The sequence below is a fragment of the Panthera uncia genome (genome assembly GCF_023721935.1).
Source record: "Panthera uncia isolate 11264 chromosome E2 unlocalized genomic scaffold, Puncia_PCG_1.0 HiC_scaffold_19, whole genome shotgun sequence".
Lineage (NCBI taxonomy): Eukaryota > Metazoa > Chordata > Mammalia > Carnivora > Felidae > Panthera > Panthera uncia.
The window spans coordinates 6424342-6436871 of NW_026057588.1; the positions used below are offsets into that span (position 1 = coordinate 6424342).

Sequence of the window (12530 nt, forward strand, 5' to 3'; positions counted from 1 at the left end):
CACTGACCACTGGTGATTCTCAGTCTCCAGCCCCTCCCTCCCCAGGTTGGGGGCAGGGGCTGAAACTTCCAACCATCTAGTCACGTGGTTGGTTCCCCCGACAACCTGCCCCTACCCTCCGGTGCTTTCTGTGAGTCGCCGCATTAGCGTAACAAATACACCTTCAAGGCTCTCCTCACCTATGAAATTCCAAGGCTTTTAGGAGCTTTGTGCCAGGAACGGGACGAAGACCAACTATGTACACGTTTCTTATTATGAATTAGCAAAGCGGTGCGAAAACAGGATAAATGAAAAGATCTGTACAGAAAAACCACCTCGTTGTCCGCTCACACCATCTCCACGGAGCTCTCCTAGACGCCCCTCCCCTCCCCTCCCCGTGTGGGTCCCTCCAGTGGAAACACCCCATCTCCGATTGGTACCCCCTCCTGCACCTGCCTGTTCACACACCATTCATGACCTTGATCTTCTCATTCATTCACTCATTATCTCATTCAAGAAGCTGATGCCTATTGCCATGAGATTTACGGATATCTATCATAAAATAATAAGACTCTTTAGCAAGGCCGGTACTAATGATAAGAATATTAATTAGAGCCTATGCTCAAACTGTCATGTTAATAGAGGCTTACTCCTTGGAAATATTTATTGGGCCCTCCACAAATAACAATAGTACCGTATTTATAGAGGCTTGCTCTGATAATAATGGCAATTGAGGCCATCTCTAATAATAATTTATTGAGGCCTATTTAAGTGGACACATTTACTGAGGCTTATGCCAGTAGTCATATTTATAGGTGTTGTTTTTTTTTTTTCTGGCAATACTAATGATGTTGTAACTCCAGACTCCTCTCTAATATCCACTTGAAAGGAAGAGGCATCGCAGATCTGGAATCTCACATATCCTGGTCTCTCCCGCGTCCCTAACGGCCTCCCCATCTTGCTCCATTGTCATCCATCTCTTCCAGCCAAGAATGTTGGGATCATTCTCAGATGCTTTGTTTCGTCCCACACCCCATGTCTGATTCGTCAGCAGGTAGCCTTGGCTGTACCTTAAAAGTGTGTCCAGAATTTGACTCCTTGCTCATCCAGTCGCCCTGCTGATCTGGCCTCACCTGGCTTAGGGCCACAGTCCCTCAAACAGCTCTATCAGTGCCCCTACCCATGGCCTGTCCACTGTGGTCCTTTCTCTACGCAGCATTAAAAAAAATTTTTTTTTTCAGTTTATTTATTTTGAAAGAGAGAGAGAGAGAGAGCAAGAGAGAGAGCATGCAAGCAGGGTGGGGGCAGAGAGAGAGGGAGAGAGAATCCCAAGCAGACTCTGCATTGACAGTATGAAGCCCGATGTGGGTCTCGAGCTCACAAACCTTGAGATCATGGCCTGAGCTGAAATCAAGGGCCGGATGCCTAACTGACTGAGCCACCCAGTTGCCCCTCTACACAGCATTTAGAGGGATTTTTGTGAAAGCATGATTCAAATCACGTTATCCTCTCAATCGCCTCCTGACTCCCCCCCCACCCCCCGCCCAGGTGGCTCCCAGTTCAGATGAACAGCTAGACGATCAAGGTCATACAAGGTGCCACATGTTCCAGACCCTGCCACCTCTTTGACTTAATCCTCCTTCCCTCACTACACTGACAGCATGGAACCTATTTGGGATTCTCTCTCTCTCTCTCTCTCTCTCTCCCCCTCTGCCCCTTCCCTGCTTGTGTGCATGTGAGCGCTCACTCTCTCTTTTCTCAAAATAAATATTAAAAAAATAATAAAATAAAGGGAAAGAGCACATAACCCATTTGTAAATTATAGGCTACACAACTGGAAAGCATTACTTTTCCATGGATAATATACACAACACATGTATTGCCTCCTTTACATATGGTAGCAGGTATTTTTTTTTTTAATTTTTAAAATTTATTTATTTTTGAGAATGAGAGAGACAGAGCACGAGCAGGGGAGGGGCAGAGAGAGAGAGGGAGACACAGAATCCGAAGCAGGCTCCAGGCTCTGAGCTGTCAGCACAGAGCCCCATGTGGGGCTTGAACCCACGAACTGTAAGATCATGACCTGAGCTGAAGTCAGACGCTCAACTGACTGAGCCCCCCCCCCCAGGCGCCCCTGGTAGCAGATATTTTTATTACTTTTTTTTAAAGTTTACTTATTTTGAGAGAGAGAGAGAGAGAGAGAGAGAGAGAATCCCAAGCTGGCTCCATGCCATCAATGCAGAGCCAGACATAGGGCTAGATCTCATGAACCCGTGAAATCATGACCTGAGTGAAATGAAGAGTCAGACACTTAACCAACTGAGCCACCCAAGTGTGCCAAGATTTGTATTTTTTATTTCTTTATTTTTTATTTTTTAAAGTAATCTCTACCTACGGTGTGGGGCTTGAACTTGTAACCCCAAGATCAAGAGTTGCATGCCCTTCGGACTGAGCCAGCCAGGAGCCCTTCAGCTCACTATTTTTAGCTGACAGTTTCCATCTAACATTCTTTATTTTTTACATCAGAGTGGATACATTAAGCTAGATTCTACTCGGCAAGGAGACTAACAGACTTAGTACCTTTTTATCATCATAATAGACTGCATTAAATATTATTAATAGAGTAGGCCTCAGTAGAAATGAGGGCATCTTCCATAATAACCGTTTATAAACAGCATTCACTTCTTTACTACAGTGTAGGTTCAGTGAGAGTGAGGGTCTCATGTGCCTTCTACACCAGTGTTTCCCCGGAGCCTGGCATACTGCCTGACCTATAAGAGGCACTGGTTGGATTATCTCCAGAAGCCTCCTATGGGCCAGGCCCTTTGCTGGGCCCTGGGGGCCCCCAAATTAATCAGGCCTCGTTCCTGCCTTGGAGTTCTTGACGTCTGAGCATGTGTGGAAAGTGGTGGAAGGAGAGACACTTTGGATCACGCCAAGTAAAGGTGGTCCTGGGAGATAATAATTGGGCTAGGGGTGTGGGAATAGCGTCCCGGACTGAGGGTGGAGGCTTGGGATTGGAGGACCTCAGCTCTGAAGACAGGACCAATAGAATAGAAAGACCAGGTGTCTAGGTGATCCAGGTGGGCCCGAGGACTGGGCAGAGTTTCTGCAGGATGGAGCCTCAGAAGGAATTCCCTGGGGCTGGGAGAGGCTGGAGAAAGTTAGAAGGGACTGGGGTGACCTGGAAACACTGGTGGCACTTGGGCAAGACTGGTAGAGACCCAAGGAGACCAAAAACTGGGACAGTGTCGGGGAGCCAGGGACCTGAGGTCTTGGGAAAAGCTTCAACACACACATCTTGTCAAGAAAAAGGATGGAGGTTCTGGAGGGCAATTCCATTTTCAACGTCACGTCAGCTGATTCAGGCTCTCCTGGAGGCTGTAGTCTGTCCTTATTGGCTTGAGGGGCATGTGCTGGAGGGCACCAAGAACCTGGGCCCAAAGACAGCCTTTGATGCCAACAACTGCAGAAGCCTGTTGGAGCCTGGTGTGGCCACGTGTGTGTGCACACGCGCGTGCCTGTGCCTGTGTGTGCATGTGCCATGGTGAGGGTGGGACTCAGGGAGATGAAGCAGGAGGGGTGTCTGGCTGGTTCAGTTGGGAGAGCATGTGACTCTTGATCTTGAGAACGTGAGTTTGAGCCCCAAGTTGGGTTAGACATTAAATCAATAAACTTAAAAAAAAAAAAAGAGATGAACCAGGGTTAAAGGCTTGAGACTGGAGGTGGAATGTAAATGAAAATGAGTGGGATTGAGGTAGGATTTATAGGACTTGGGGTGGAGTAGGAGGAAGAGGGGCATGGGGCCAGAAATATGATCCGGCATGGGGATGGGAGTGAGGATAAGGTTAAGTCTCAAGATGAGGATGGGTTTGAGTTGGGGGTTGAGCTTGGGTTTGGAGATGGGGTTGGGGTTGAGTTTGGAGCTGGGTTTGTGAGTAAGAGGATGGAGGTTAGGTCAGGTGGCAGGACAGGCTTAAGGAGTAGGTTGTGCTTGTGCTTGGGGATGGGACTGACCTTAGCGTTGGTGTTGGTGATGAAAGTGGGGTCTGGTTTAGGAATTGAGGTGGAGTTGAGTTTGTTAGAGCTGGGTAGAGCTGGGTTATAAATGGGGCTGGGTTTGGGATTAGGGATGAAGTTATGGATTGGGTTGAGTTGGGGTCAGGTTTGGGAATGAGAATAGGGTTGGGTTGGAGAATAAGGATGGAGTTAAGGATGGGGTTGGGTTTGAAATGGGGTAGAGACTGCAGATGGGCTCTGTGATCTGACACCTCCTTCGTCACACCTCCACGGCCCAGACTTCCTGAAGCCTGTCTGTTGCTCTCCTCTAGAGCTACATCCACCGCCATTTTTGTGTCGGCGCCCTGCTGCTTATGATCTGAATCTCTCTCTGGGAGCCTGCCCTTCTGAGCATGTTCTCAGGAGTGGCCAGCTATCTCAGTGGTGAGGGTCTGGGTGAAGGATGGGGGTTTGCAAACTGGAGTCTCCGATAATGGAAGAGGACCTGGGCTCTTGAGTCACTGTGTTGTGGGGCTGCTGGCTCAAAGTCATCTTCATGACAGAGGTCCTCTTCTAGGCCATTCCCCGGTTCATAGAGGTCAAGTGTGCCTGAGCCTTCTACCTGGGCTGCCACACCTTCACCTGACACTTGCTCATCTGTGAGGCATTACCTAGGACCTGGTATTGGTATGGGCGGAGGGGGCTTGCTCTTGGAGGGTGGGAGGGTCCTGTGCCCCTGCCCCTGCCACTCAGGCACCCTGATGAAGGCCACTGGACTGGAGGCCCCGCTCAAAGCAGAGCTGTGTGTGAACTCTTCTTACCAGATAAGGATGTGGGCATGTCTTCCTCCCCACAAACTTTTAGAATTGTGATTCTCCACCCTCTGCTTGCCTTGGGTATAAGCTCCAAGCCATCGATCCGGAATCTGAGCCCCTGCCTGCCTGCCTCTTCCTCGAGACCTGAGTCCAGCCCTCCAGACCTTTTGCCCCCTCAGCCCCAAGTATCTTGGCCTCCGGCCCCCTCTTTCTGCAGAGACGCCAAAGTCGGGGCCCCTCTCTTCCAGGATGGAAGGTTGCAGAACCCACAGGAAAGCATGACACAACCCTCAACTGTCCCCTCTGGCCACATCCCCCATTTAACTCACACCCTGGCCTCACTTGCCACCTCCCACCTTGAGGCCCCCAAGCCTCTCACACCTCTTCCAGGAAGCATCCTCTGATGTTAAGGGCTCTAAAGGTGGGAGGTACAGAACCTAAAACAGACAGGCAAGTTCTGAACCACCCCTCAAACCACTGATGAGATGACACTCTCCACCACACACTATGAGGGGACTTGAATCTCCTTGGGGGGAGGGCATTGTCAGGGTAACCAGGAAGGGAGGGCTTACTGCAAGAGTCAACTACCGGGAAGTGCAGGAGACCACACCAGCCTGGTTTCAAAGGCTTAAAGGCTTCTCTTTCTGGAGCTCAGAGGACCCACGATCACCAGCTTCTTCATCTCCCAGGCCCCAGACACCCAACTGCTCATCTCCATGGAGCTCTGTCGGTCCTTGGCCTTATTCACTGGCTGCCTGGGCCTGGTGTCCATCCTGATCGCTCTGAGCACGGATTTCTGGTTCGTGGCCATGGGGCCTAACTTTTCACTTCACTCGGGCCTCTGGCCAGAGGGGTTTCACAATATGGTGGCAGGTAAGGGATGGCAGTCTCTTTTGGTGGGGGGGGAGAGGGGCTGCGTGAGGGGCAGGCACCCAAATCTTCTCTCTTGCACAGCCTACATCCACGTGACACAGAGCTTCAGCATTCTGGCCGCCCTGTGTGGCCTGGTGTCGGTGATCCTCATGGTCCTGTCCTACATCCCCTCACTGTCCATTCCAGGCCGCGGGCCCCTTGCCTCCTCTGTCACAGCCATTGTTGCAGGTAGATTCCAGGCTGTACCTGGGGACTGGGGACTGGTGAGTTCCCACAGAGGTGCTGAGCAGTCTCTTCTGTCTTCATCCTCAGCCATCTTCATGATGGTGGCCATGGTCGTCTACACCAGTGAGCGGTGGAACCAGTCCCAACACCCCCAGATCCAGTCCTTCTTCTCCTGGTCCTTCTACCTGGGCTGGGTTTCGATGATTCTCTTGCTCTGTGCAGGTAACTGCTGCTCCAGGAACTGGAGAGGCCGGCTGGGGGGCCTCTGAGAGAGCAGGGTGGGGCAGGTGTTAACCTCTCTCTGTCACCCCAGGTAGCCTGAGTCTGGGTGCTCATTGCAGTGCCCCCCGGCCTGGCTATGACACCTTGTGAGCGAGAGAGGCGACAACAGCAAGATGAGGCGCTATTCTCTGAAGACACCATCAGGAGCCTCAGGCCCCCGCAGCCCCCCCTCCGGCCCTTACCCCCAGCCCTCCCCCAACCCCTTCATTTGCTTCTTTACCCATTCAACAAACATTTGCTGGGATCTGGTAATTCTGGGATTAATTCCTTCATGACATAAGCTGAGGGCAAGCCAGCTCCATGCTGGGTGACAGAAAGGACTCAGAGCCCTTACCTGTCATCCGTCTGCTACCAGCCGGTATAGGGGCCACTGTGGCCCCCTGTCAGCTCCCTTCTCCAGGCCTTGCCTTTCTCCCTGTTTCCATCTCAAGACCCTGTCCTTTGTCTTTCCCACACTAGTGCTCTTTCCTTCTTACTCCCTGATTTTGCCACCCCTGTCTTCCCTATGGTCCTCCTTGCTCATTTCATTCACTCATTCATTCATTCATTCACTCCTTCAGCTGGCTTCTCCTGAGTTCATCCTTTCTGTTGGGTCTCCCTGGGGATGCTGATGGGAACCTGAGACCTGGGCCTTGCCCACTGGGGGCTGCAAGTCCGGTGGGGAATTGAGATGGCAGGGCAGAGCCTGGGATGGTGGGGAGAAAGGCCGCGTCAGGCGGTGGTGGGGGGAGGTGAGCTTTCTGGGGAGAGGGTGTTTAGGGGTTTCTTGAGGGCCAAGGCAAAGTCATCCGGGCAGTGGGGCCCAAAGGTGTGGAGAGGCTGGAGGTTTTCAGGGGATGGAGAACAGTGCTCTGTGGCAGAATGTGGAATGCAGAGGCCATTGGGGTGTGAGGGTGGAGAGGTGGGTGAGAGCCAGGCCCCTAAGACCACAGTGACTCTCTCTTGAGAGCAATGGGGGGCTAGAAGAAGGTTGTGAGGCGGGGAGGGACAGCACCAGCTGCAGGTGCCCTATAGATCCCTCTGGGATATGCAGGGAGGTCAGAAAGGACAAAGGAGCTCGGCAATGCAATGGGTATGACTGGGACCGGGGCATGAGACGGAAAAGAGGGAAGGGGCCAGAAAGATTCAGGGGCCAGAAGGAACGGGACACAGGGATCCAAGGGCTTTGTGGAGTGATGGGCAGGAGGGGGCCAGGTTAGTGCCCAGGGTTCTGGTGCAACCAACTTGGGTGGGATGGTAGGGTCATCCCTGTTTTGGTGGGAGATGTTGAGCTCAGTTGGGATGTGGTTGGCAGGGGTCTGGGACAGAGAAGTGGGCTGGAGATGGTTTGGGTTGCTATCAGAGAATCAGTGGCCGAGGGAGCCGTGGCTTCGAGGAAACTCATCGGGTAAGAAGGTGCAGGATGGAGATTCCAGGAAAACCAGCCCTGGGAAGTGGAGGGAAGATCAAGAACAGGAGCCTGCATGGGGGTCTGAGAGGGCACAGCCAGAGAGTTGGGGGCCTGGAGAGCTTCTGGGGTCAAGGGAAGAATTTTCAGAAGGATATGGTCTATCGTGTCATGGCCATCTGACTCTGAGCTGTCACTTTGTTAGAAAAGCTGTGTGTATGTGGGTTTATGTGTCCGTGGGGGTGTGGGTGGGTGGTTGTCTCTTTAAGTGGCTGATGGGAGAGGGGGTTCTGGAACTCCTCCTGCCTCACAGAGACCCAGTCTCCCTTCCCCCACACCTCTGGACTCTGTGTCTAAGAAGCCCCCCTGAGCTGGGTGTCAGTCATTTAGGTGGGTGTGTGCATGGGGGCTGGGGGAGGGCACTGGACAGGTTACAGGCACACTCCACTGAAGAATGGAGATCTTTGAAAGACAGAGAGGTCCTTAAGCTGTGACTCCCTGTGGGTAAGGTCTCAAAGCGCCCAATAGTAGCAGTAGGACATGGAGGAGAAGGAGGTCTTGGGTTTGGGAAGGGCCTGAGAGAGGGGTCCCCAGACAGGGGTGCTGGGGTGAAGTCTGGGATATGTAGGGACATGTGTGTGTGGGTCTCAAGGGCTTGAAAGAGCTGAGACAGGGGCCTGGGGGCGGGAGGGGTGTTGGCCAATCTTGCGTGTGTGACCCTCCGCAGCAGCCTCCCTGGCATGGGGGTGAAGCGGCGCCTTCAGAGCGGGGGCACCTTGCTGGGCTTCTTGGCCCAAATCCTCACGATTCTCTCCACTGCCACCAACTACTGGATCCGCCACCCAGGGGGCCACAGTGGCCTGTGGCAGGAGTGTAATGGCGGCATCTGCTCCAACATCCCCTGCCAGAGTGAGGCCCCGCCCGCCCAGATGTCCCCCACTGGACAGACAGCACCCCCCCCCACCCCGGCACTGAGCCCAGCTGGCCCCTCGCCTCACACAACAGCTGGGTACATCCTGCGGCGCCCCCACCCTCACCCCTTCCTCTCCAGTCTCAGATCCACCTGCTCCTCCGCGACAAAGACTACCACGAACCCCCACTTTGGGATCTGCTTCCCTGTTGGGACCTTAACCGCCCCTCATGAAGCAACTTGCGAGTCCCTATCCAAACTAGACCGGCAGGTGGGGGTGGTGGCCCGGGGCGGCACCAGCGCGCGGCTGAAGCGGCCGCTCCCCCCAGCCATGCTGGCGGTGGCGGGCGCGTGCATGGTGCTGGCGGCGTGCTCCGCCGTCGTGGGTTTGGTGATGGGGCTGCGGATTCTGTACCACGAGGGTGACTCGCGGGGCCAGACTATGAGCGGCACCTTCTTCCTCTGCGGTGAGATGGTAGCGGGCCCCCAGGCATAGGGCGGGCTTGGGAGTTGCGGGGGACAGGGGCCCAGGGTCTCGCACTTGGAGGCGCTCGGAAGGGAATGAGGGGAGGGGCCGGAGACCCAGAGGAGGGCGTGGCTGGGAGGAGGGGCGTGGCCTGGGCGACCTGCGCGGTCTAGGGGCGCCTCGGCTCTGCGCCCTGGCTACGCTCACCCAGGGCGCGGGGCCCAGGGCTGCTGCTGCTGATCGCCCTGACAGGCTACACCGTCAAGAACGCGTGGAAAAACGACGTCTTCTTCTCATGGTCCTATTTTTCGGGGTGGCTGGCTTTACCCTTCTCTATTCTCGCGGGTAACCTGGACAGCGGGAAGAGGGTGGAGGAGACTGCCCTGAGCACCCCCCTCCCCACAGACTCCCCGTCGCCCTCCCAGGGACTCCCCAGCACACTCCGCTCCCGACTCCCGCACACCCGGCAGGATCGCCCTTAGAGCTCCGAACCCCCGTCCCGGGGAGCTCCCGGTCATCCGCCCCAGGACCCACCGTCCCCCACCCGCCCTCCGCTCCTCTCCCGCCAGGCTTCTGCTTTCTGCTGGCGGACATGATCGTGCAGAGCACGGACGCCATCAGCGGATTCCCCGTGTGCTTGTGACCGCAGCCTGCCTGGGGCAGAATAAAGGAACGGCTTTCACCGCCGCGGCTCGTGTGCCTTTCTGGGGGACACGAACGCACATGGGAACATGGATATGAAGAGCACGGGGGACAGGGACACGGGGATCCCTGGGGGCTCAGGGAGGACATAAGCACATGAACCTACAGGGAACGTGGAACATGGGGACACGAGCTTGGAGTGGACAAGGCACACGGACTGGGAGGGGGAACGGGAATCAGGGGTAGTGGGGTCAGGAGCGCACAAGGTCGTTTGGAGGGGATGTAGGGACTTGCAGGGAAAACGAGTATAGGGGAACATAAGGGGCATGATCATGGGACGAGGAACATGGCAAAAAGAAAATGGGGAGACACAAGAGGACGTAGGGGACACGAGCATGGCGACTTGTACAGTTGAGGAAAAGGCGGGGGACTGGGGAAGGGGATAAATCGAGGACACTGGGAAAAGTTTAGAATTCGTGGGAGGAACTCCACTCCGGGAGCATCTCCCTACACTCACGGCCTTTCCCCTAGTTCCCGGCCACGCCCCCTCCTCTAGGTCCGTTTCCTTTCCCCTCGGGTCCCGCCTCTTTGTCCAAGATTCGTTCCCTATTGGCCCCAATCCTCTTGCCACACCTGCTTCCCTTCCGGGCCTCCGGTTGGTCCTCTGTTGGGGCGGAGGCGGGCACCACAGCGGTTGACTGGCTGGCTGCGTGGGGCGCAGGCGCAGAGAGGGGCGGGGTGCGGGGGCGGGACGAGAAGTCTCGGTCTGGGCGCCCAGCGAGCTCACTGACCCCGGCAGGTGGCAGAGGCAGGAAGATGGCGGAGCTGCGTGCGCTCGTGGCTGTCAAGAGGGTCATCGACTTCGCTGTGAAGGTGACCGCCCCCCCCCCAACCTCCCCGAATCCCGCGGCCGTGTGCTTCCGGGGTCACTGTATGGGAGGTCTTCTCATACCTCTGATCTCTCCCGCTCTTCCCCCAAACGTCAAAGTACACCAGAGGGCAAAGATCAAGGACTGTGAGGTTCAGACTTCAGATCTCTCTTCATTCAGACCAGGCCCCTCTGGGGTCATGACCCCGTTCCCTTTTCTCGAGTCTGGACTCGCTGTCTTCATAGGGTGCAGTGCGAGTTACCTTCTCTATTTCTTACCTGCTGGAGGTGTCATGGCCCCTATTTATTAACACATGGAGAAACTGAGGCACAGAGAGGTCACTCAGCTAGGATGGGATAGAGCTGAGATTTCCGCTCCAGGTCTGTCTGACTCCTCAACCCAACTAAATGCTTTGCACACAAGCCACACTTTAACCTTTAGGCTGCTTTGCACACCCCGTTGATTATTCCAATACCGGGCGCTGTGGGAACCCAGAAACTGTCTTTTACCCTACGTAGCCACAGGGTGAGTGAAGAGGTCCTGCTGGGAAGGGAGGGTGGAGTGTTTGCTGGAGACGGAATCCCGTCGGACTGAGCTGGTGGAATGACTCACATTCTCCATGAGGGGGCTGGGGGCAGCGTCTCTGAGGGCCTGGCTTGCCCCCAGAGAGAAGCTGGTCTGGACAGAGGCGAATCAGACGCAGTCTCGCAGGCCCGTGTCTCCTATTACTTGGCTTAAAGCAGACTGAAGGTGGTGACTGCCCGTCCACGTGTGTCCCCACCATCAGACTGGGGTTCCACCTCTGCGTCTCCAGCATTGCCCAGCATAGGGCCTAGCTTGCCAGAGGCCTCGGGATGCATGAAACCAGGGCCCCTGCCAGTTTGGGGGGTGGGGTGGGCAGGAGGTCCCGGCAGCCGGGCTTGGCGTGGAAGCTTCAGTGATCATAACTGCCCATGTGTAGTGAGCGATTACTACGGAGGGGCAGGGCTCCAAGTCCTTGACAGAGATTAACCCATTCAGTGCTTTCAAAAGCCGCTAGGTGTTATCAGTCCCGTTGGACAGGTGAAGAAACTGAGTACCGTGGAGGTTCTGTTACCTGCCAGGTCACCCCGCTCCAGGCCACCAGAGTCAGAATCACAAGTGCAGGCAAGTCCCGCTCTGGTCTCTCCTCCTCCCCTTTTCACTCAGCAGCTGGGAGGCCTGATGACAGCAAATGGCAGGGATGTTGCTCGGGGTCCTGGGACCTGCTCTCCTGGTTTCCCCCGACCTGTAACTGTTCCTTCGGGCTCCGTCGCCCCCTGGGTCTCCTTCTGCCCCAGTCCTGGTCTCCATGGCCTGAGATGCCTAGGTCGTATTTGTTTCCCCGACCCGGCAGGCTCCAGTTTCATGGGCTTTGGGTCGCAGCCGCATCCAGCACAGGGACTGGCATGGGTGTGTGCCAAATGAGAGAACAAAGAGGGGGTGTCAGCTGCTGTCCTGTCCCTCCGGTCTATCCTCTCCCAGCCTCACAGCTCTTCCTGCACTGGGAGCTGCCCCGAGGCTCCCCAGCACCCTCAGGACAAAGTCCCAGCCCCTCAGTGTTTGAGACCCTTCGTGGTCCGGCCTTGGCCCCTGTTCTGCCGTCCACGGTGCCCTGTTCCTCCCTTACCCCTTGTGCTTCCATAGCTCCCACCTAATCTTTCCTGACAGACAGGGCCCCTTCTTGGCTAGGGCCCTTGTCCCCGCTGGGCCTTCTGCTTGGATACCCTTCCCTCTCCAGCCCTACTTGTACCTCCCTTGTCCTGCTTAACGCTGATCTGTCAATCACATCGGCATTTAGTGATTCTCTGGTATCCCCTGTCCCAACCCTCTCATGCTCCTTGTTGTGTCCTTGGACACTCCTGCAGCCCCCTGGGCTTGCCTCTCTGCACTCTTCTCCCACACTGGATTGGGATCCTCTGTCCACCCAGATGTCCCCTCCCCCCCATCGGTGGCTCCTCAGGGTGCATGCACTTCGTTCCACTCTTGCCTCACTTGTCACCTTCTCTGGGAGGCCTGCCCTGGATCCTGACTTAAAGTTGCAACCCCCATTGTTCCTGTCCCC

At 55.4% G+C, this 12530-nt stretch overlaps 3 protein-coding genes across 11 annotated transcripts in view; all 3 read left to right on the forward strand.

The window, feature by feature from the left end:
- The first annotated feature begins 5250 nt into the window (after window positions 1–5250).
- On the forward strand, window positions 5251–6918 carry NKG7 (natural killer cell granule protein 7). Of its 2 annotated transcripts, none has more exons than XM_049621651.1 (4): window positions 5251–5666; window positions 5748–5894; window positions 5979–6113; window positions 6233–6918. In XM_049621651.1, the coding sequence occupies exons 1-4, from the start codon at window positions 5510–5512 to the stop codon at window positions 6451–6453; spliced, it is 660 nt and encodes a 219-aa protein (XP_049477608.1). In that variant the 5' UTR covers window positions 5251–5509; the 3' UTR covers window positions 6454–6918. The 2 variants fall into 2 exon arrangements, with proteins under 2 accessions (XP_049477608.1, XP_049477610.1); XM_049621653.1 differs by having other exon boundaries at window positions 5262–5666; window positions 6205–6365.
- A 14-nt stretch (window positions 6919–6932) lies between these two features.
- On the forward strand, window positions 6933–9620 carry CLDND2 (claudin domain containing 2). 8 transcript variants are annotated; one of them, XM_049621649.1, is made up of 5 exons: window positions 6933–8064; window positions 8288–8469; window positions 8800–8937; window positions 9162–9281; window positions 9506–9620. In XM_049621649.1, exons 2-5 carry the CDS (start codon window positions 8301–8303, stop codon window positions 9577–9579), a joined length of 501 nt encoding a protein of 166 aa, XP_049477606.1. In that variant the 5' UTR covers window positions 6933–8064; window positions 8288–8300; the 3' UTR covers window positions 9580–9620. The 8 variants fall into 8 exon arrangements, with proteins under 8 accessions (XP_049477606.1, XP_049477602.1, XP_049477605.1 ...); XM_049621645.1 differs by having other exon boundaries at window positions 8288–8937; XM_049621648.1 differs by having other exon boundaries at window positions 9162–9620.
- Window positions 9621–10318: 698 nt separating this feature from the next.
- Window positions 10319–12530, forward strand: part of ETFB (electron transfer flavoprotein subunit beta) — an 11747-nt gene continuing 9535 nt past the window's right edge. The window contains exon 1 of the mRNA XM_049621650.1: window positions 10319–10451. Within this exon, the coding sequence (XP_049477607.1) occupies window positions 10395–10451 (57 nt within the window). The 5' untranslated portion in view covers window positions 10319–10394. The remainder of the gene's footprint in view (window positions 10452–12530) is intronic.

Bases quoted from the DNA above. Each gene is read 5' to 3' on its own strand.
- NKG7 (XM_049621651.1), top strand. From the start codon at position 5,510: ATGGAGCTCTGTCGGTCCTTGGCCTTATTCACTGGCTGCCTGGGCCTG. The intron at 5,667-5,747 runs GTAAGGGATGGC...TCTCTTGCACAG, and splicing joins GTTTCACAATATGGTGGCAG to CCTACATCCACGTGACACAG. The intron at 6,114-6,232 runs GTAACTGCTGCT...TGCTCATTGCAG, and splicing joins GATTCTCTTGCTCTGTGCAG to TGCCCCCCGGCCTGGCTATG.
- CLDND2 (XM_049621643.1), top strand. From the start codon at position 8,301: ATGGGGGTGAAGCGGCGCCTTCAGAGCGGGGGCACCTTGCTGGGCTTC. The intron at 8,938-9,161 runs GTGAGATGGTAG...CGCGGGGCCCAG, and splicing joins CGGCACCTTCTTCCTCTGCG to GGCTGCTGCTGCTGATCGCC.